This window comes from Sphaerodactylus townsendi, linkage group LG02 (genome assembly GCF_021028975.2).
Source record: "Sphaerodactylus townsendi isolate TG3544 linkage group LG02, MPM_Stown_v2.3, whole genome shotgun sequence".
Classification (NCBI taxonomy): Eukaryota; Metazoa; Chordata; class Lepidosauria; order Squamata; family Sphaerodactylidae; genus Sphaerodactylus; species Sphaerodactylus townsendi.
The window spans coordinates 89,388,655-89,408,955 of record NC_059426.1 but is presented as its reverse complement, the minus strand read 5'-3'; the positions used below and the strand labels follow the sequence as shown (position 1 = coordinate 89,408,955).

At 40.0% G+C, this 20,301-nt stretch overlaps 1 protein-coding gene across 4 annotated transcripts in view; it reads left to right on the top strand.

The window, feature by feature from the left end:
* SBF2 (SET binding factor 2) overlaps positions 1 to 20,301 on the top strand; it is a 271,896-nt gene that overhangs the window by 159,209 nt on the left and 92,386 nt on the right. For all 4 annotated transcript variants that reach the window (XM_048486741.1, XM_048486740.1, XM_048486739.1 and 1 more), the window contains 7 exons: positions 655 to 732; positions 2,685 to 2,798; positions 4,487 to 4,615; positions 6,512 to 6,610; positions 10,188 to 10,392; positions 14,215 to 14,324; positions 16,383 to 16,532. In XM_048486741.1, coding sequence (XP_048342698.1) covers positions 655 to 732; positions 2,685 to 2,798; positions 4,487 to 4,615; positions 6,512 to 6,610; positions 10,188 to 10,392; positions 14,215 to 14,324; positions 16,383 to 16,532 — 885 coding nt within the window. The remainder of the gene's footprint in view (positions 1 to 654; positions 733 to 2,684; positions 2,799 to 4,486; positions 4,616 to 6,511; positions 6,611 to 10,187; positions 10,393 to 14,214; positions 14,325 to 16,382; positions 16,533 to 20,301) is intronic.

The window sequence follows — 20,301 nt, the reverse complement described above, 5'->3', positions numbered from 1 at the left end:
CTTAGTTGGCTTGCAAGGCCCCTCTCGGCCTCAGTACACCAGCAGAGCTGCAGGCAGAGATACACAGTAATTTTTGTGGCGTATCTCTATTCTCCCCTATTGGGGAATTGGAGGTTTTTTAAAAAAAAACTTTGGGGGGCTTCCTGTGGAGGGGGCGGCGGAGCAGCACTCAAGCAGCGGCGTCTTTCTCCATCTCAGCTCTGGACTGAGTTGTAAATTTCAGTTGCTAAATATATTTCCATAATTGAGTTTCTAATTGAAAATACTAACTTCTTTCACCTGTTTTCTGATAAATGGATGTTTCCTTCATAATTTATGCTGTGTTCCTTTTCATGTAACTCCAGTCAAGTCTACCTTATTTCCCCTTTCCATTCTTGGAAAAAAGAGAGTGGTTTGTTTTATGGTTAGTTTATCATTCTTTGCTAGCCAGGTAAGTTTTTGCTAGCCACTTCACTTCATAGGACTTTTTTCCATTAGAGCCAGGATTGTTTGTGTTTTCTCCTTGATGAAGAACTTTACTGGAGTAAATGTATTACAATTTTTCAGTGGCATTTAATGTAAGATATGTTTGTGGTACAATCTGTTTTAAGAGAAAGCTTGAAAAATGTTGCCCAGGGAGTGGTTACTTCTGAAAAATTGTTTCTTTAATTGTAGGTTCTGCATCCAGATTTAGAAACAGCAGATTATGCATTTCCTCCACCGCGATCAGCTCTATCGCACTCCAAAATGTTGGTAAGAGGCAATATTTCTAACTTGGTAATAAACCGGGGGGGGGGGGGGGGGGGGGGGGGGTGCAATTGTGTTTATAAATTAAGTAATGCAACTGAGTTTATCAATTAACATTGATAGATTTTTACCCAGTTTCTCATGTGTGAATTAGTTGAGCATCATCCTTCAATGTCACTCCTTGCACAATTTAGGAGGTGGCCTAATATTTCATCTGTTGTCCCTAAACATTTCTGTTTTGTAGTTTAGGCTGTTTCCACACGGCCGAAAAACAGCGCCCTAGGTATGGTAAAAACACCATCCCTCGGGCACTGTTTGCACAGCTGGCTCTGCTTGCATCGCAGTAGTGCTGTGTGCACACCCCCAACCAGCGCAAAAACACCGCTTTTAAAACTCGCTCCCTGAACGAGTTTTTTCAAAAGGGGTGTTTTCCCGGTGGCGCAGTGCGAAGCTCACCGGCATGAGGGTGCCGTTTTTGGCCCCTCTGGTGTTCTCGTTCACCTATCTCTTCTCCCTAAACAGCTCTGGATGGCTGGAGGAACACGCCCACGCTGTTCTGGGAGAAAGAGAAAGTCGGAGAAAGTCGGCAGCGTCGGTGTGTCCATCCACCTGTCCAGAGATGCACAGGCAGGAGAGGTAGGTGAATGGGATGACCCCCATGTGGAGCTGCCTCTGCAGGTCGCAGCAGCCTTGGCACTGTCCGCATGAGACAGTGCGAACAGTCTCATGTGCCAGTGGACAGCCGTTTCTGCCACTGTGCCGAAACGGCCTTAGAACCAGATACTCAAGGCAGCACCTTAAGGCTGTGATTTAATTAATTCTGACAAGAAGATAGGCAGTGATAGCTTAAAATGTAAGCAGGGAAGGACTTTTTTTTTTTCAATTTTCCCCAAAAACTTCTCTGAAATATTTTCGTGCTTTTGAAGGCAATGCTTTTTCACATACAAAATATATAGCATGAAAAAGTCTGTGGACTGTTTCCATTTTTCCAGTGGAAAAACTGGAAAATCTTGGAAACTGAAAAAAAAATCTTATTTTCCCCCTTTTGGGAGGAGTGAAATGAAGGATACGATTTTACTAAAAAATGTGTAGGATAAAAAGCTTGATGTAAGACAGTCTACAACATCAGCTAGTAATAATTTTCTATGTGTGCTGTGGACATAAAGAACATTTAAGGATATTTTTATTTGAAGTGAACAATATTCTCAACAATTATGCTATAATATGTTCAATGATAATTTGTTATTAAACAGTTATGAAAGTGTTCATTTTTTTCTGTGTTATAAAGTTTAATTTATATTCTTAAATTCCATAAATATGCCAAATAGTCAAGTTTATACATGAACAGGCCAATCCAGTTCGGGGGGGGGGGGAGTGGTTGGGCACAGGAACTGGCAGAGGGCCTCGATGGCATGTTTGCTCCTCTGCTGGCACAAGGGGTGTCCCCGCCGGCAGAGGCAGCAGAGGCACAAGTGCCCAACTGCTCCTCAGCACTGCCATGGTTAAAGCAGGAAATCCTGGTGGTGGCAGAGCAATGCCTCTACAGCAGAAAGGCAGCACCTTCCCATGGTCAGGTGCCAACCAGCAGGGGAACTTTAAAGTTGAGCCCCACAGGAGCCACTTAGATCAGCTTGCTTATGACCCCCAAGATAGCCCATCTAGAAATGCCCAGGTAATTTCAATGGTCAGTCCTTCCCTGATCCTAATGACAAGCAAAATGGTGCCTTCCCTGAAAGCACTGAGTAAACATGTATTTAAGTGTTATGCTTCTGCTCGTTAAAGATGTTACACTGCAAACACTCCTCTTATTGTGCCCTAGAATTCATGTGAGATAACTTTATACTTTAAATTTACTCCTTGATTTCTAGCCTCTTGGGAGTCACATGCAGGATTTCTTAATGTTTTTGTGTAGGTTTTTAACCTAAGCTAATTACACTCAATTTTCTCGTCTTCATCAGGATAAAGAGGTGCGAGCAGTCTTTCTTCGGTTATTCGCACAGCTTTTTCAAGGATATAGATCTTGCCTTCAGCTTATCCGGATTCATTCGGAACCTGTCATAAACTTTCATAAGGTAATAGGAAAATCAAGTAATCAGCTTCTACATAACAGTGCAATTTTTATGTTTTTTAAAGAAATTACGAACATTGTAAAGTTACTAACGCAAGAGCTGCCTTGTAAAATATTTGACATTCCAAAATTTTGCTTCATGTTATAGAACAGACTGTTGCCTTTGCTTTAGCATGTATATTTTTTGCTATGCAGTAAGCTAAAGTTTTATTCTGTGGAGTACCTAAATCTCTGGCAATATGCAGAGTGTAATATAAACTCCTGCAACTCCAGCCAGATACTCCTTGACCCCATAAAGCATTCAAAACCTGCCAGTATCTGGTGTTCAGATGTCTAGAACACCTTTTTCCACTTTGTGTCTTCTGTGCAGTCCCACATGAGACTCTGCATCCTTAGGCCATCCACACAGAAGAGATCTCCATTTTCTAGAGTTTTCCAAACTGCTGGAGCTCTCTTGCTCCTCCAATTCGGAATCAGTATTTCCCACGCAAACTACACATGATAGAGTGGAGTGCTCTTCTCTCAGTGTTCTCTTTACTGCTGTGAACAGAGGTCTTATCTTGTCCGACCACAAGTGGACACTGAACAACCATTATCTAGAACCAGTTTTCAGGTCACCTATCTCCTGGCCTTTTTGCACCCCAAAACAACGTCCAGTGTTTTGCTCATGCGTGGCACTGGACCCTCTCTTAAGAGATATGGCTGGGAGTCAAAAATTGAGAAAATTCAAAATTGATATATCAGTAAACAGTAAACAGATCATTTCTCATTAGGAAAAGTGGTGTATGAATGGATGACTTGCTTTATTTTAGATGTTTTTGCAGAGTTCAGTGAATAATATTGTAAAACAATCTAGATGGCTTGAGCAAGTGAGCCAAAATTTGCTGGATGAGAGGATGATATAGCAAAGAAGTGATACCTCCAGGACATCCTAGCCTATCTAAACTTGAGGGGGGGTGGGAATCTTGCTGACTCTTTCCTCCAACAGTTCCTTGAGGCTTTCAAAACACTAATATTGGACTTTGTGAGACTCACAGTAACAAAGGGGCTTCTAGCCTGAAGGGTGCAGGGAGGAGGGGGAACCAGAAGAAACTTGTCTCCCCTTTCCTCAATGGACCAAGATCAAAACAAAATTCATCTACCAAATTATTTTTCCAGCATACATTTTCTTGGCTTTGACCTCATCATTCCATTTTTGTTTCTCCTATTTCATATTCTGATATTTAAAAGCAGGGGCAAAGTTGAGAGGCATTGTATTAGGTAGAAGGTTTTTAAAAAGAGAGAGAGCACCATATCTCAGTAGGTGCCAACTGAAGTACCAGACTGGGAAAAAAAATCTTATCCAACTTCATTTTGGAACCAGTTAGATTCCCCCCCCCCCCCGCAACACACACCCACACACAACTGTTAAATGAATGTAACATGTAACCTTTTTTACCCCACCTTGCACAATTTCTGTTTACTGAAAGAAAGCAGGCTTCTGAACACATTCCAAACATTTTTGGAACAAGCATGTGTGCGTTGATGGAAAATTTTCTGTTTACAATAACCTTGATGCTATGTTAGTTTATTACTTGGTTTTATTAAAAGTACTAAACACACATTGTTTGTTTTGTATTATAACTATGCCTTGCATCTTCTGTGATGATTTAAAAATTGATTTCCAAAACTAAGATTTCTTAATCGCTGCAGGCAGCCTTCCTGGGACAACGAGGCTTGATAGAGAATGATTTCCTTACCAAAGTTCTTCATGGAATGGCATTCGCTGGTTTTGTGTCAGATAGAGGCCCTCCCTACAGATCATGTGATCTCTTTGATGAGGTATAACCATTTTTATGGCCACATCTAAAAATCAAGTAATAGACTATCACACTTAGAAAAATGATTACTGGAATTTGTCAAAATATTTATGATGCTGACTTGTAATGTATATTGCTACGAATGACTCAAATCATTTTATTTATTTATTTATTTATTTATTATTAAATTTCTATACTGCCCCTCCCCCGAAGGGCTCTGGACGGTGCACAGCAAAAATACACAACAATAAAACACACAAAATACAGAATATAAATAAAGTAATTATAAATAGACCCTTAAAATACAGCATACAGTACAAATTATCGGCGTCCATTAAAACCACATTAAAACCCTCCCAAGAGGGGAGAACGGAGGGTCCCAAGATGTTAGGGACCCAAGATGTAAAGCAGGATAAAAGCAAAGAGAATGTCATTCTAAGTCAGGGGTAGGGAACCTGCGGCTCTCCAGATGTTCAGGAACTACAATTCCCATCAGCCCCTACCAGCATGGCCAATTGGCCATGCTGGTAGGGGCTGATGGGAATTGTAGTTCCTGAACATCTGGAGAGCCGCAGGTTCCCTACCCCTGTTCTAAGTCAATTGACTTCACTGGAAGTAGAAGGATGTAACTTTGCTTAGGGTGAAACTAGGAAATCTTTATATAGAGAAATTAAATTACTCTTTGAGTGCAAGCTACTTCATTAAAGTCTGCAGGGAATATTCACTTGCATAATGAACCCTCTTCAGGATTTAAGCTATTATAAATTTTTTAAAAATGCCTCTGTATAAAAATTAGTTCTTCAAGGCCCATTTGGGGCCATTTAAAAAAAGATAATATGGATCAGTGCTGTTTTTGGCCCATGCGGAATCCGCCATAGATTGGTAAGGCATTTTTCATTATTATTTCATTTGTTGCTTGTACTTCTGAAAATTTAATACAGTGTTTAATATGTTTCTATATACTTCCCTGTAGCAGGAATAACACAGCATATATTCAGTACAAGAATTGTGAAGGATTTTGCCTGTTAATACAGCTGTATAGATGCTGCTGCTAACATAAGTCAAATGGGGTGGGGGGAGGCGAAAGAATACTTGGAGCAGCATGTGCCTGCACTGGCATGTTTGCCCACTCCACCAGCATGTTTGCTCACCTCATTGGTGTAAGGGCCACCTACGCCAATAGAGAGAGTAAAGATGCTGATGGGCAGGTGTCACACAGCTCTGCGAAAGAACCTGCCACCCTGAAGCTATGCTGGTATAGTGAGGAGTGTTCCTGGAGATGGAACTAATGTTAATCAGCTTCCACCAAGCTTCTAGCACAGGAACGCCCCCCTCCTCAGCCACAGACCTGCACCAGCAGAAAGCATGGCGTAAGCCTGTTTGGTCTCTGGGGCTATTCAGGCAGAAGGAGGGTTTGTGAATTTCTCTCTAACTTTTTAAATTTTTATTTTAGATTTTTATTCCACCTTACACCGGCCAAGCCAGGCTCAGGGTGGTGAACAGCACAATAACAACAATACAGTACAGTCGATAAAATGCAATCAAAATCATTTGTACTATAAGAACATAAGTACATAAGAACATAAGTTATTTACACGGTTGTAGTTAAAATACGTTTAAATACTTACAATTTGACTAAGAACTGACATCATGAGTTGTTAAGATCCTTAAAGTTCCCCAGAGGTTAAGGCAAAGGGACCCTCTTCTAAATAAACTGCACACCCCAAAAAACTCTCTACACATATCATCTGGGAAATGGTAGTATATCTGGAGTTGCTTCCCTGTGAGTTTCTGTGCCTCTGTGGAGCATAAAATTGGTATATGTTTTTCACAGGGACATTCAAGTTAATATCATTTTAATTTCTAGATCATTATTATTATTATTTTGATATTTTAAGACTTTTATTTTTCTTTAAAGTTGGTAGCATTTGAAATTGAGAGAATCAAATCTGAGGAAAGCCATTCATCAAAAATGTTGAAACATATTAGAGAGCTTGCAGAGCAGCTGTTCAAAAATGTAAGTACAATAAATTCATGTGACTAAAATTTCATTTTAATTGCTGAAGGTGTAAAAATTGAAATAGTAATTAGCCTTGTATTGTTTCTGCATAAAGTTACGTAAAGCATAATAACAGTTTCAATAGCAAAATGGATTGAAATTACAGTTATAATTATAATTAAACTAATCATTGTTAGTTTTAATATTTGTGGAAATAAATTTTCTTCTTATCCCATAATACTAGAATTCAAAGGCACCCAATGAAGTTGATGGGCAGTAGATTCAGGAAAGACTTCAATGAATGATTAACTAGCGCACAATGTAATGGCCATGAGCCCAGATTATTTTAAAGGGGGCTTAGATTAATTCAGGGAGATAAGCCATGAGAACTAAAGTAACTCTAGCAGGTAGAAGAAGTAAACCTGTGAATACCCAGTGGTAGAAGATATCAAAGGGAAGACCTAATCTTTGTACTCCCATTTGAAGGCTCTCCAGCGTAACTGATTGACCACTGTATGAAACAGGATATTGGACTAGATCGACCACTGGTCTGATCCAGTAGCGCTCTTCAAACAAGGAAGACTTATGGAGAGAGAAATAACTGGAATTCACATCCAACCCAAAACTACCCATCAAAGATTGTTTGCTGTCATGTGACATCTGACTTATGATGATCCCTTGTGGGTTTTTCAGGACAAGAGCCATTCAGAGGTGGTTTTCCATTGCCTACCTCTGTGTCACAACCCAGGTAATCCTTGGAAGTCTTCCATACAAATACTTGCCAGGGTCAACCCTGCTTGGCTTCTGAGATCTGACAAAATCAGGGCCCTTTCCGCACAGGCCATCTAACATGGAATTACAACGGGATGTAACCTGTTGTGGGCAGGAACTTCGCACAGTTTCTGCCGCTGCACCAGGTCTGCCCCGGTCAGAGGCGTACTGGGGGAAATGGCACATGGAGACATCTGTTCTCCAGGCATCCCCCCACGCCTGAAGTGGGGACCACCCCCCCGCCCCTGAGCTCCGCCCTCGCCTGCTGGCTCAGAGCCGGGTGGGTGGGCTCCAGAAAACAACAGTTACCCTAAGATTAGACCCCCTTTTCTCCTGGCAAGACAAGGTGGGGTAGCTCCAGGGACAGAGCGAGAGGGAACTGCGCCTGGGGCACGCATGCGCCCTGCACCCCTGTCACAGCGCTACCCATCCCCGCCCTGGAACGCCCCTGCCATGCCCCCTCCACAGACTGGTCATGTCCTGTCATGGCTCCGCTCGGGGCATCACGCCCCCGGCCCCATTGGCGCTATGCCACTGGACAGCTCTGTGCTAGGTGCTTCACTGCATTTCTTCAGGAGTTCAGCAATGTCAATTCCTGTTCCCTTCTTTCTCCAGTCCTTGCATTCTGATGTATTGCTCAGCTATTTCCAGGTTCTGCAGTTCTCATGGGAGATAGTTCACTTATTCCAGCTAACAAATTCAGCTTTCTGGTCTGTCCTTTTGTAACTCCAAAGCTTGTAAAACAAGCTTTGCCATTCAGAGAAGACTATCTTCAGTACTTCTCAATCAACTGCCACCCCTCACTGCCCTCCTGGGCTTGCCACCCGTCCCCAGTAAGTGCTGGGAGTTGGGGGTTGTTTGCTAAGCCCCTCGCTGAAGGCACGGGCTTCATGGCGGCGGCTAACGGCTGTCCAAGGCAGTGCTTGTCCGTCGGGCCGTCTCCTGGCTCCTTCCCAGCCCCAGACAAAAACATTACACACACTAGATATTTATAGAGCTTTATTATTTTACTTGCAAAGGTCCAACAATTTTTGCAAACATGGAACCTTGATTTTTGTCATTTGGGCCCTAGAAATGGTCTCTCAGCCCCCTATATATATTCCCCCCCTTTTCCCCTTCCCCCTAAAGTTTTCTATCTCATTTACTTAAATAAGCAGCAGTAAGTTCATTCTTTGTACTCTCTTCTCCCATATTTCTTCTTTGACTCCAGCTTCTCTCATCCAATCCACGAACTGTGTCCATATCCTCAAAATTTTTATCTCTTTTTATCTTGCCATAAATTATTTCTTGCCATTATATCAAAAATGTCCAGTTGTATTTGTTCCCCAATATACTCCAACCATTTCAATAAACCATTATTTAAATCTATTTTAATCTTCACAAGTTTCTCTATGTACAACAATATTTTTTCCCAAATTTTGTTTACCTCTTTACATTCAATCCACATATGGGTGTAGTATGTCCCCTGTTCTCCACAATGCCAACATTTTGGGCTAAGCCCCCTAATCATATAGGCTAGTTGTATTGGAGTTCTGTACCATTTTCTCAGCCCCCTATCAAGACTTTGTCTCTTTAGATAATTACATCCATAAAACTGTGCTTTCAGTATTCTGGTCTATCCTACCCTTTGTCAATCTGGGCCAATTCAACAAGAACTCAGGTTTCTTCCACTCCCTTTCTGTGCCATTAATATACAACTGCAGAGCTGCCATGTGGTCTTTGTCAGAGATGTTTGTGCATCATTTTGGGATGGACATAGATCAGAGGTGGGATCCAACCAGTTCTTACCACTTCTCTAGAAGTGGTTACTAATTTTTTCTGAGTGCCGAGAAGAGGTTACTAAAGCAACCTCCCTGCCCAATAGGGACTGGAGGTGCGTGTGTGCGGCCGTGCCACTGTTTGAATCCCACCATCATCGAAACCTGTTATTAAAATTTTTGGATCCCACCACTGACATAGATGTAAAAAAACAATGAGCATTTTGCAAAGCTGTTCTGCATTCCCTCTTCAATTAGCAAACTCACCCCTCATCCTCTTGAGTACTGCACTAAAGAATGAACATGAAAACAGAATTGCACTTACTTGCAACTGTTGCTTACTGACTGTTTCTGTGCAGGCATACATTCCCTTCCTTCTACTCTGCTGTGAGTCCTTTCAGTTTACTGATTTCTGTCTCTCCAGAGTCTCAGAAGAACCGATGGAAAATGAGACCCCTCTCTTTTTTTTAGCATGACTGTTTGGGGGGTTCCTCCTTGCATTCCTAGGGGAGGGGCACCTTTTCAGTTCCTTTTAGCTAGAAAATCCTTCTTCACAACTGACCTGCACGTGTACAGTTCCAATGTGTGCCTGCACAAAAGATACTCAAACAATAGTTTCACGTAAGTGCAACCCTGTTTTCCTCAGCTGATTTTGTGGGGAGACATATATAACATGCATTATGGTAGACTCCTCTTAATCTTACCATGGTGTATAACTAGCTAGCCAGATCAACTGAGTCAAGGTAAGGAGGGGACCATCATCCAGCCTAAACTAAATTAGAAGAAAGCATTCTTTGCAGCTGCATTTGTTTGCTTTTTCTGTAGTTGCTGGACATAACCTCTAGGATTTCTAAAATATTTCAAGTAAATTGTAGAGGGGCAGCACCAATGATACCACAAGTCTTGCTTGAACATTTTCTCATCATCCAATATGTGTGATAGTGTTTCAGTCAACAGCATAAGACTTGTGGAAGGGAAGTCCTGCTGCATATATTAGGTTATACTTCTATAAAGTGTTGATCAAGTATTGTATCTTAACCCGGTAAATTGGAGGGTTTTTATTACAGGAGAATCCAAATCCTCACATGGCATTTCAGAAAGTTCCACGACCTACAGAAGGATCACATCTGCGAGTTCATGTACTTCCTTTCCCCAGGATTAATGAGGCTCAAGTTCAGGACCTAATCCAGGAAGGACTGGCTAAGAACCACAGTATACCACCTGCTACTCGGGTAGAGAGAAAGTGTGTTGTTCCTGCTGGCCCACCTGTTGGTATGAGAATCATTCCTAATACTGTTGCCAAATGTTCCTGTTACATAGTTCGGAATATGAATTTGCCAAGGTTATAATGGTCAGCTGTATTGCAAACCAAGAATCAGCTAATCATACCATTGACAATTTACCTAAGAAGTTCTTCTACACTTTTGAATGTTAAGCAGTGCTGTTTAGCAACAGAACCAAAATCTATGGTTTGTATCCCACCATTGTGCTCAACAAAGTCTGGCTGTGAGGCCAAAATTTTTCTTCTCCAGTGCCTCAGTGGTAAATGAAAATTCATTGCTTTTTACTGCTGCCAAAATAGTTTACTCACCGTTACTTCCATTCAGTTCAGTCATTTCTTTATGTGTAAAGTCATGTCACAGTAAGGTTTTGAAGGCCAGAGACTATGGCCCTTTCCGCACGGGCCAATAAGCCCGGAATAACAATGGTTTTGGGAGGAACTTTGAGGCGAACTGGTTTTGGAGGAACTTTGCACAGACCCCGCCCATAAAGCGAGTCTGCCCCATGTTATTTCCCCCGAAACAGGTTATTCAAGAATTACACTATCTTTTTTAAAATCATGGTGTTTTTTTAATCATGGGTTGCAGCCACTTCCGAGCAAACAGCCGGGCAGGGAGCCACTTTTTTCGGTTGTACGTTCCTTTTTTTAAAAAAATCCCGGGGCCCACCTGCGTAGCCATGCAGGCGCAATGGGTCGTAACATCAGACAGCATGGCTGTGGGGTTTCACTTGTTCATGCCTGTGTAGCTATGCATCGGATATATGTTAATAATATATGTGATAATATATGTTAGTAGCTATATATGTTAGTAGCTATGCATCGGATAAAAAAGGATATTGAGGAGATAGAAAAAGTGCAGAGAAGGGCAACAAGGATGATTGAGGGACTGGAGCACCTTCCCTATGAGGAGAGGCTGCAGCGTTTGGGACTCTTTAGTTTGGAGAGGAGGCGGCTGAGGGGGGATATGATTGAAGTCTACAAAATTATGCATGGGGTAGAAAATGTTGACAGAGAGAAATTTTTCTCTCCTTCTCACAATACTAGAACCAGGGGACATTCATTGAAAATGCTGGGGGGAAGAATTAGGACTAATAAAAGGAAACACTTCTTCATGCAACGTGTGATTGGTGTTTGGAATATGCTGCCACAGGAGGTGGTGATGGCCACTAACCTGGATAGCTTTAAAAGGGGCTTGGACAGATTTATGGAGGAGAAGTTGATTTATGGCTACCAATCTTGATCCTCTTTGATCTGAGATTGCAAATGCCTTAACAGACCAGGTGATCGGGAGCAACAGCCGCAGAAGGCCATTGCGTTCACATCCTACATGTGAGCTCCCAAAGGCACCTGGTGGGCCACTGCGAGTAGCAGAGAGCTGGACTAGATGGACTTTGGTCTGATCCAGCTGGCTTGTTCTTATGTTCTTATGTTCTTATCGGTGGGAGGTAAAAAAATTTTAAAAGACATGCCTCTGTGCGAAGGTGTGCACCCCTGCCAACTCACTTGCTTGCCACAGGCCTGGGGCCACGCCGGATTCATTTATCCCAGTTGCAACTCACTTAACATTTGCTATGTGGAAAGGGCCTGTCAGATGTTATTTGGGAAAACCAAAATACAACTAATAAATTAAAGGTGTAGCAAACTCAAGCATAAACTAGCAAAAAACCCTAGTACACCAATGCTACTGGCATTAAATAATAAAGTGTCAAATTTTAATCAAGTGTTTGGAAATAATATATGTTAGTGAAGAAGTGAACAATAACAAAAATGAATGAAGCCACATTCACAGTATACAAAGCTACATTCAACAGGATCAACAGTTCCACATAAATAGCATAATATATATAAACAAACAAATCCTATGTCAATGGACAAGTCCCTTAAAGAAGAAAATGAATCTTAAATTACTGTCACATAAGGTCCTTTGATCTCTGTGCAGTAAAGATCCTATGGGTGGGCTATAGCCAGTGTGGGTTCTTCCAGAAAGCTGAAGAGCTATAGAACAGAGCACTGTGTAGAAATCACATCACGTCAACACCCACCGCGGGCCTTCATGATGCTTTGTTTTAATTAAGTAATCAGATTCCCCTGGTCCAGGCCAGTTCTAAGTCAACTGCTAGGCACTGGCCAAGGTGGAACGCTGGCCGAGGTAGAATGCCGGTAGCTTTGTATACTGTGAATGTGGCTTCGTACATTTTTGTTATTGTGCATTTTTTTCCTAGATATATTCTTTTCAAACACTTTATTAAAAATTGACACTTAATTCTTTAAATGCAGCATTGGTATAGTAGGTTTTCTCCTAGTTTATAACAGATGTGATTTGCCATTTCCTTCCTCTGCATAATGACCTTGGTATTCCATGGTGGTCTCCTGTGTAAGTACTAACCAGGACCAACCCTGCTTAGCTTCTGAGATCAGACCAGATCAGGCTAGCCTGGTCTGTCTACGTCAGGGCCATTTCTTTACATTGCATCATCATCATCATTTGCTGCTGTTCCTGGAAAATGTGTTTATTATTACCATTTTTCCAGAATGCTCCTAAAATTTAATGATGCTATCCTTAAAAATGTTGAATTTTTTATCAATTGAAATTTGTTAATACTTGCATCACTTCTCAAATACATGTGTACCCCTGTGTGTCTCCATTTTCATGAAAAATTGTGGCAATTTTAAGAAATTTTTAGTTAACTTTAGTTAATTCTTCAGTTAGCTTCATTGTATTTATTTTATTTGTGTCCCACTCTTCCTCTAAACCAGAGCCTGTCAGCATTTTATAATATAATCATTATATGTGCTCAATCAAGGAAATATTCACTGTGGGATTTTTGTGGTTTTCTGTCACCTCATTGCAATTTCAGTGCCCATAGTCATTCCCCACTAACTGGCCAACCATCCATGACAGCAGTGCAGAGACTGCTTTAAATCAACTCATCATGTTGGAAATGTTTTCATCCAGTGATTGTTGTTTACTTAACAGTCTGTGTTTTAAAGTTTTGAATAAATACAGTAGCAATGGAAAGGACAGTAAAGCTAAGGAATGATGAAGGCAGTAGAAAAAGAAGAGAGCCAACATGAGACGGATTTACTCAATAAAGGAAGCCATGGCCTTCAGTTTGAAAAACCTCAGAAGGGCTGTTAATGATAGGATATTTAGGGTGTCATTAATTCATAAGCTGGAAAGGACTTGACAGTACTTAACATACAAAATTCACAGCAATTTTTCAGGAAAAAGATATTAATGAGATGCTAAAATATACTGTACAAAACTTAATATGGATTTTACATTAGAAGAAGTTGGTTTTTAGACCTTCCCCTTTTTCTCTACCATAAAGAGTCTCAACGCAGCTTTCAATCACCTTTCCTTTCCCCCTTACACAACAGGCACCCTGTAAGGTAGTTGGGTCTGACAGAGTTCTGAGAAAACTGTGATTAGCCCAAGCTCACCCAACAGTCTTCATATAGAAGAATTGAGGAATTACACCTGGTTCTTCAGATTACAGTACACTGCTCTTAACCACTACACTGACTTTCACTCACAAGTGTATCTTCACAGTTTTCGTCTGTGTAAAAAGTTAAGACTGAGAAGCTGCCCACACATCAAACATTTAGATGAGGCAGATGTGAATAGGTAGTAGTGAGATTTTGTTTTAATCACTCCAGTCTTTGTTGTTCTGTTTAATGACAAATAATATAGGAAAGTAAAACAGAGATATCCTGAAGTCACCCTAGGAATATTTCTCAATTAGTACCTCTTTAGTGGTAATGGTTTTAATAATCAGTTGTTTCACATATTCTTCTTCTTTCTTTGTTAGTTTCCATAGTAGAAAAGTCAAGCACAGTTTTCAACAGCGCTCAAAGGCTGGAAGTGGTTAGAAACTGTATCTCTTCTATATTTGAAAATAAAATTTTGGAGACTGAAAAGGTAATAAAGATTTTGTTAAAAAACTATTTGAATTGTTCTTCCAAGTTAAACTTACATATATTAAGTGATTGAACTGCCTATTTGCTAACCCATTAGATTCTAATCCTTTTTTCATATACATTCATTGGTGTTTTCAATAAGTGTCAGATTGAAAGTGAAGATGAAGATGGTGTTTTGTCAGTATGTGTGCACATGCACATACCTCCTTGTTCTGTTATTCTTTCAATCCATGCTTCTGCATGGAGAAGGAGGCACCCATTGGGCATAGTACTGCTTACTTTTCCTCCCTGTAAACTACCAGACCCAAGCACTAAGCTTTATCATGCAGTGTGAGAAGTAGCATCAGCCAAGGTTAGTCTAATGGTTTTACACCATGTCCTGTCCATACTGTGAATGCTGTTAACTAGTACTGTAGATAAATGCTCACGTAAATATTCATTCATGTGGTGGTGCTGAGCTGTATTTAGTTGCTTCTCCCTGACAAACAAAATCTAGATAGGGTGATCACATGCCCCATGTAACAGGCAAGTTGCTCTAGTTCTATTGTAAACTATTGGAGAGTTACTGAAATTTAATGTGTTGTATGACAGTATAGTGATTTTGTGCTGATTTGTGTAGTCATACTTGCAGAACTAATAATTTATCAGAATAAAACAAGACTCAGTTTAGCTTTAAACAAAGAGCACTTACAATCCATTCTTATTTTATGTTCAAAGAGTTTGTGGCATTCACACCTCCCTCAAAGTCTATTGAGCTGGGCACTGGCCTGTATGTCCCAGCTCAGTACATTGCAGATGTATTTTGTAGGCTTCAAGATCTACAAAAAGAAGTCCCCACTCTGAGTCTTGACACATCATAGTAATCCCTGGTGGATTCCACACAGCATATGTATAACAGGTTGTAGTCATTATAAAGGAAACTGCATTCCATTTTCCCATTATTATGTGTGCTCTTCACCCATTCAGGCAGCAATTGGAGCCCATGGAAACAATCTGGGTTGCTTTTGCACCTTCATGTAGAGACACTTCTCTCTTTTTTTCAGTTTTCTGCAACATATACGTAGCTGTGCAGGTGTACAGAAATGAACCCCCACATCCATGCTGAACATCTCACAGTACAATTGGCCGCACCTGCATACCTGTGCATGTACAACACCCAAAAGGGGGAAAGGGGGGGGGGAAAGTTACCTCCTTTCAACATCTGGGCAATAATGAATATGTTGCTATAGATCGGTCATACTCCTTGCTTGGGAAGAAAATGTGCTTGGGGGACTTCGTATCCTGTCGAACGCTCAGAAAATATGTGCACAAACTGCTGGGTGACCTGTACAGAATAGCAGGCAGACAGATTCTCCCTGACAGTGGATGGCACCGAACTTAAAGTGAACCGGTGGAAGGAAGGGAAATGCAGGTTTAGCAACCTATCTTTGACAATCCCAGGTTGAGGAGAATAAAATAGGCCACACTTGTTTTGGGAAGTCCCCCTCCAAACTGTCCTGCACCCATTATATTTGGCCTGTGCTGAATCCACTTTTTTGTTAGCTACAGATCACTGACAATAATGCACAGGTAACAGAACATGGTTTTCTTGTCTCTCTGCCATCTCCCATTCCACCCTAATCCTGCTGCAATCCCGTGCTCCTGGAAATTATACTGTTGCGAGTTAAGCAAGGGAGAGAGGAGCACAAATTGTTTTAACTGCTGCTAATAATTTATGCCATTTTAATTGCCAGAACTGTGGCAAGGAGAGTAGACCTCCCCAATCAGAAATGCTGTTCCATTGCTACATGTGCCATTATGTTGGTGGAACAAACTCCTTGGTTCCCAACCCCTTATACTGCAGGATTTAGCACACAAAGAATGTAGTGTTTTCATATGAGATAAGCCTACCTGAAAAGAAGGTGAACTAATATAAGGATAGCTAATTTATAGCAAGTTTGGTACTCAGGCATATTTTATTTAAAAATAATACAATACAAAATGTCTTTTAAAGAAAAGCTCTTGTATTTCAGTGTAGTTTATTTCATAGCTTTCTAATGTCAAGTTTTCATCTTTTCAGACTCTTCCCGCTGCACTGAGAGCCCTTAAAGGAAAAGCAGCTCGACTGTGTTTAACACAAGAATTAAGTCTTCATGTTCAACAAAACCGAGCAATATTGGACCATCAGCAGTTTGATTATATAATACGAATGATGAACTGCACTTTACAGGTACCTAAAATTACTTTTTGCTTAGGCTTTTGTTTTTATCTATCAAATACAATAGTGGGGAGAAATAAGTATTAGATTGCATTGGGTATTTAAGTATAATACTATTTTTTATATTCATAATTAACATGGGATTTATAATTATACCTATCTCTTTTCATAAATAGGGCCTTGCCTTTCTTTCTTTTTTGCAACAAAAGGCAAGTTGTTTTGTTATGCAATGCTGAGGTCTTTCTCAAGATAATGTCTTCTTGTAGGGAAGCAGCATTTTCCTAGCAGTGAACTAGCAATGTTTTGTTGGTTGCTCATTGTGATGGACAGGTTAGTTTCTGCTTCTCCTGAAGAGCAGCCATTAGGACCAGATAAAATGTTAATGAGAGAGCTGAAAATGGCAGTTGAGAAAGCAGTTGAGAGTAAAGCAGTTGGGGAATGGAGAGGGTTTTTGGCTGAGCGAAGCTGTGGTGAAGAACTGCTTAAAGTTGACTTTAAAAAATCAATTTGTAACAAAAGATTACAAATACTGGCGTGGGGAAATAGTTTAAAAATTCAATGGAAAATAAACTTGTTAACCTCTACCTGTCTTTCTTTAGTGTTACATTTAAACTATTGTTACTACAGGGTAACGATTTAAATAATAAAAGCTTAAAGAAGCTCAAGTCGAAATAAAATAAAGTTCTGAAAAACTTTATTAGCCAACTCTGGGCAGAGACAGGATCAGGGGAGCTCACCCAAAATGGCAGTGTGTTCTCACTTTTATAGTATTAATGACAGGTTACATCAAAATGGCAGCAAAGAATACACCCCAAAATGCCCACATCATCAATCAATCATACAAAAGGTGGAAATTTTCCCTGTTCCCACAGTATTTTGGGGTTGTCCAAAGTCCCCATTGGAAGATGTCAGTTCCTTAAACAAGGAATTTGAACATTCCCATAGGCCTTTCTATTGTTTTAGGAAGAGGGCAACTTTAAAGTATCTTCTGGGTACAACAGGATCTCAAAAACAGTATGGTTGGCACTTTTGTATAACTGTGAACAAAGAGGCATCTTTGGAGCTATTTGGCTGAGTTAGCATTATTAGTGAAAGAATAGGTTTGAGGCTTGCATGATTTCTTTGGTCAGCAGCTTTTATGGTTGCCAGCTCTCCATTATAAGGAAAAATAATGGAGGGAAAGAAGAGTTTATCTTTCCTTTATGAATCTAAAATCCTTTTCCCTTTCTCTTTCTTATATTTTCTCTATTGCTCTTACTTTCTATCGCTTGCTGTTTCTTTCTTTCTTTCACCCTTTTTCCTTCTGCGCTTACACTATCAATAAAAATTAACTTCTTGATTCTTTAACCCTGTGGGCTGGTTGACTCAGGGAAAGAAACCCACACATACACACACAACCTCTGAGTCTATATATTTCAGGATATGAATAAATGGTGGCAGTGTGTGAGTTGAACTGTGTTTGAGCCCCCAACTCAAATAACTCTGTGCAGTGTTTGACTAAGAGGTGACTATTAAAGGGGGCTAGGCTACCCTGTGTTCCAATGTCTCTAAGAGAGAAGACCTGAGATGTGAAAAGGTCATGGCTCTCTGTTGATTTTAAAAGAGGCAAAAAAGATAGGGACCTGTGAAGGCCTGACCTATTTGTAATGCTAAACCTGAGAAAAGTAGCAGAGGGTGACAGGTACTCCATGTGAGCCCAGCAGTATTCATATGTGGTTAAATCCAGAAGTTCTGTTCGGCTAATCGTGGAGCCTTTTTTCAGTGTCTGCTGCTTCAGATGGTACTTCCTTCTGAGTAACTCTTCTTGCACCAGCAGGAGATTCCTTGCACTGGATGAAGACTTCATCTTTATCTGGAGGGAAGATTTGAATTAAGGCATTATTCTTAACAAAGAAACAAAAGCGATCATCAATCAAATACCCCTTTCATGGATTTTGACTCTGAAAAAATTAATACTGTTTAATAATCCTATTCATGAAAATACACATCTGTCCCTTGAAGTTCATATGGTGTGTGCAGATATCCAGTAGTGATAGTTTCAAGGCACAGCTAGAGCTTCTGCAGTGTTACATTAAAATTTAGTTGAATGGAACCAGACTTTTAAAAACAAAAATTGGCATTCTTTGTCCTGGGAATAGGTATTTGTTCTGTACAAATAATTCAGCTTCCAGTATACAGATTATTTTGACTTCAGAGTTACTTCTTTTTTTAAGCTTCTTCCAAAGTAGTTCAACATTCATTCAGTTTATAAAACACACATGTCTCTTAAGCAAGTGTCCACTAAAAGCCATGTCAGGTCATAAATCTGCATTGGATTTAAAACACTGGAATAATTACCTGATTCTAGCTGTGTTTGAAAATATGTCCCTTTAAAACAAAGAAATTTGGTTTAAGTAAGCAACTTTATGAAATGTTATGTACATATTAAATACAAATTGCTAAATGGCAGTCTCAGGACCTATGTGTCCACAAGATAAAATAAATGCTTTAAATAAATAAATATCTATAAGGAAGAGCAGACAAGATCATCATGTCTTCATAATTGACAACCGGCATACATTTTCACTTGTAGTAGGTTTATTCCTAAAATCATTTCCCAAATGCACTTGCGTTGGAAAATTATGCATTAGAATTTAGTTTTGATAATTTAGGATTAATGGAATAAGTTATTAGTATTCTAACAGCTTCACTGTGCCAACACAATACCAGTGCCGCTACTCAGTACTTGCCACATAGAGAGGGAACAATAGATAGAAACACCTCCCTGCAAGCTATAGAGAGAACAGCAATTACATTGGATTCCATAGAACACTGCCCAACATCTACCAGTTCATACTGCCAATGCCCCTGTGACAGGCAGATGGGCACAGCTAACAGGTGCGTGCTATACCCAAGGCCCCTTACTTATTGTTTGTTTGCATAGAGAATTTCTGTCTCCTCTCCAGAGAACCTGCTTACAAAGTAAAATATGATGAAATATAAATCAGCATCAAATTGTTGCAAGCTGACAAAGCCATAAAAATCAGTATTAAAACTGAGCCAGAACATAAACACAGCATAAAACATGCAGCAGTTTAAAAGAGTCTCATAAAACAGTTTTCAGTTAAGACTGTAAAAACAGGTTTAAAATATCAACTGTATAATTAAAATGCTAGTATTGTTGTATTCTTGCACATAAAAGAGATTAGGGTAGGCAGCAGAGGTTTTTTAGGGGGAGGTGTTTCAACACTTGAAAATGCTTCTGGGATGGGGTAAGATCACCTTTATAAAAAGATTGCCATTATAAAAAGAAGTGTGAGCCACTGAATGTTTTTTGAACAGCAGTTCCCACTGGTGAACATAGAAACTGTGTTTAATGTATGCAGTTTCTTTGAATCCTAATTGTGTGTTATACTGGATTTTTGCAAGAACTAAGGGAGCATCAACTGATAATAAGCCTTTTGTTTGGATTTTTAAAAATTGTATTATTATTATTCAATTCTTATGTATTAAAACAGCCAGAACAATGGCATTTCATCAGTGGCAACAGTGCTAGCATTCAATCAAATAAATTAGAGGCTTATAAGGGTTAGCTATTTAATGGTAACGAGGATTATAAGATAAAATGTTGGGCTGTTTAATTTAGCAAGGATCGTTGAGCTTTATTTATATCACTAAAATTAGACAGTTGAAAATACACTAAGCGTGGGAGTTCACCATCTCTCAGTATAATAATAAGTGATTCACTGCCCTTCAGAATAATTGTTTGAATGTGAAAAGTTTACTTAGACTGTAAAAATTA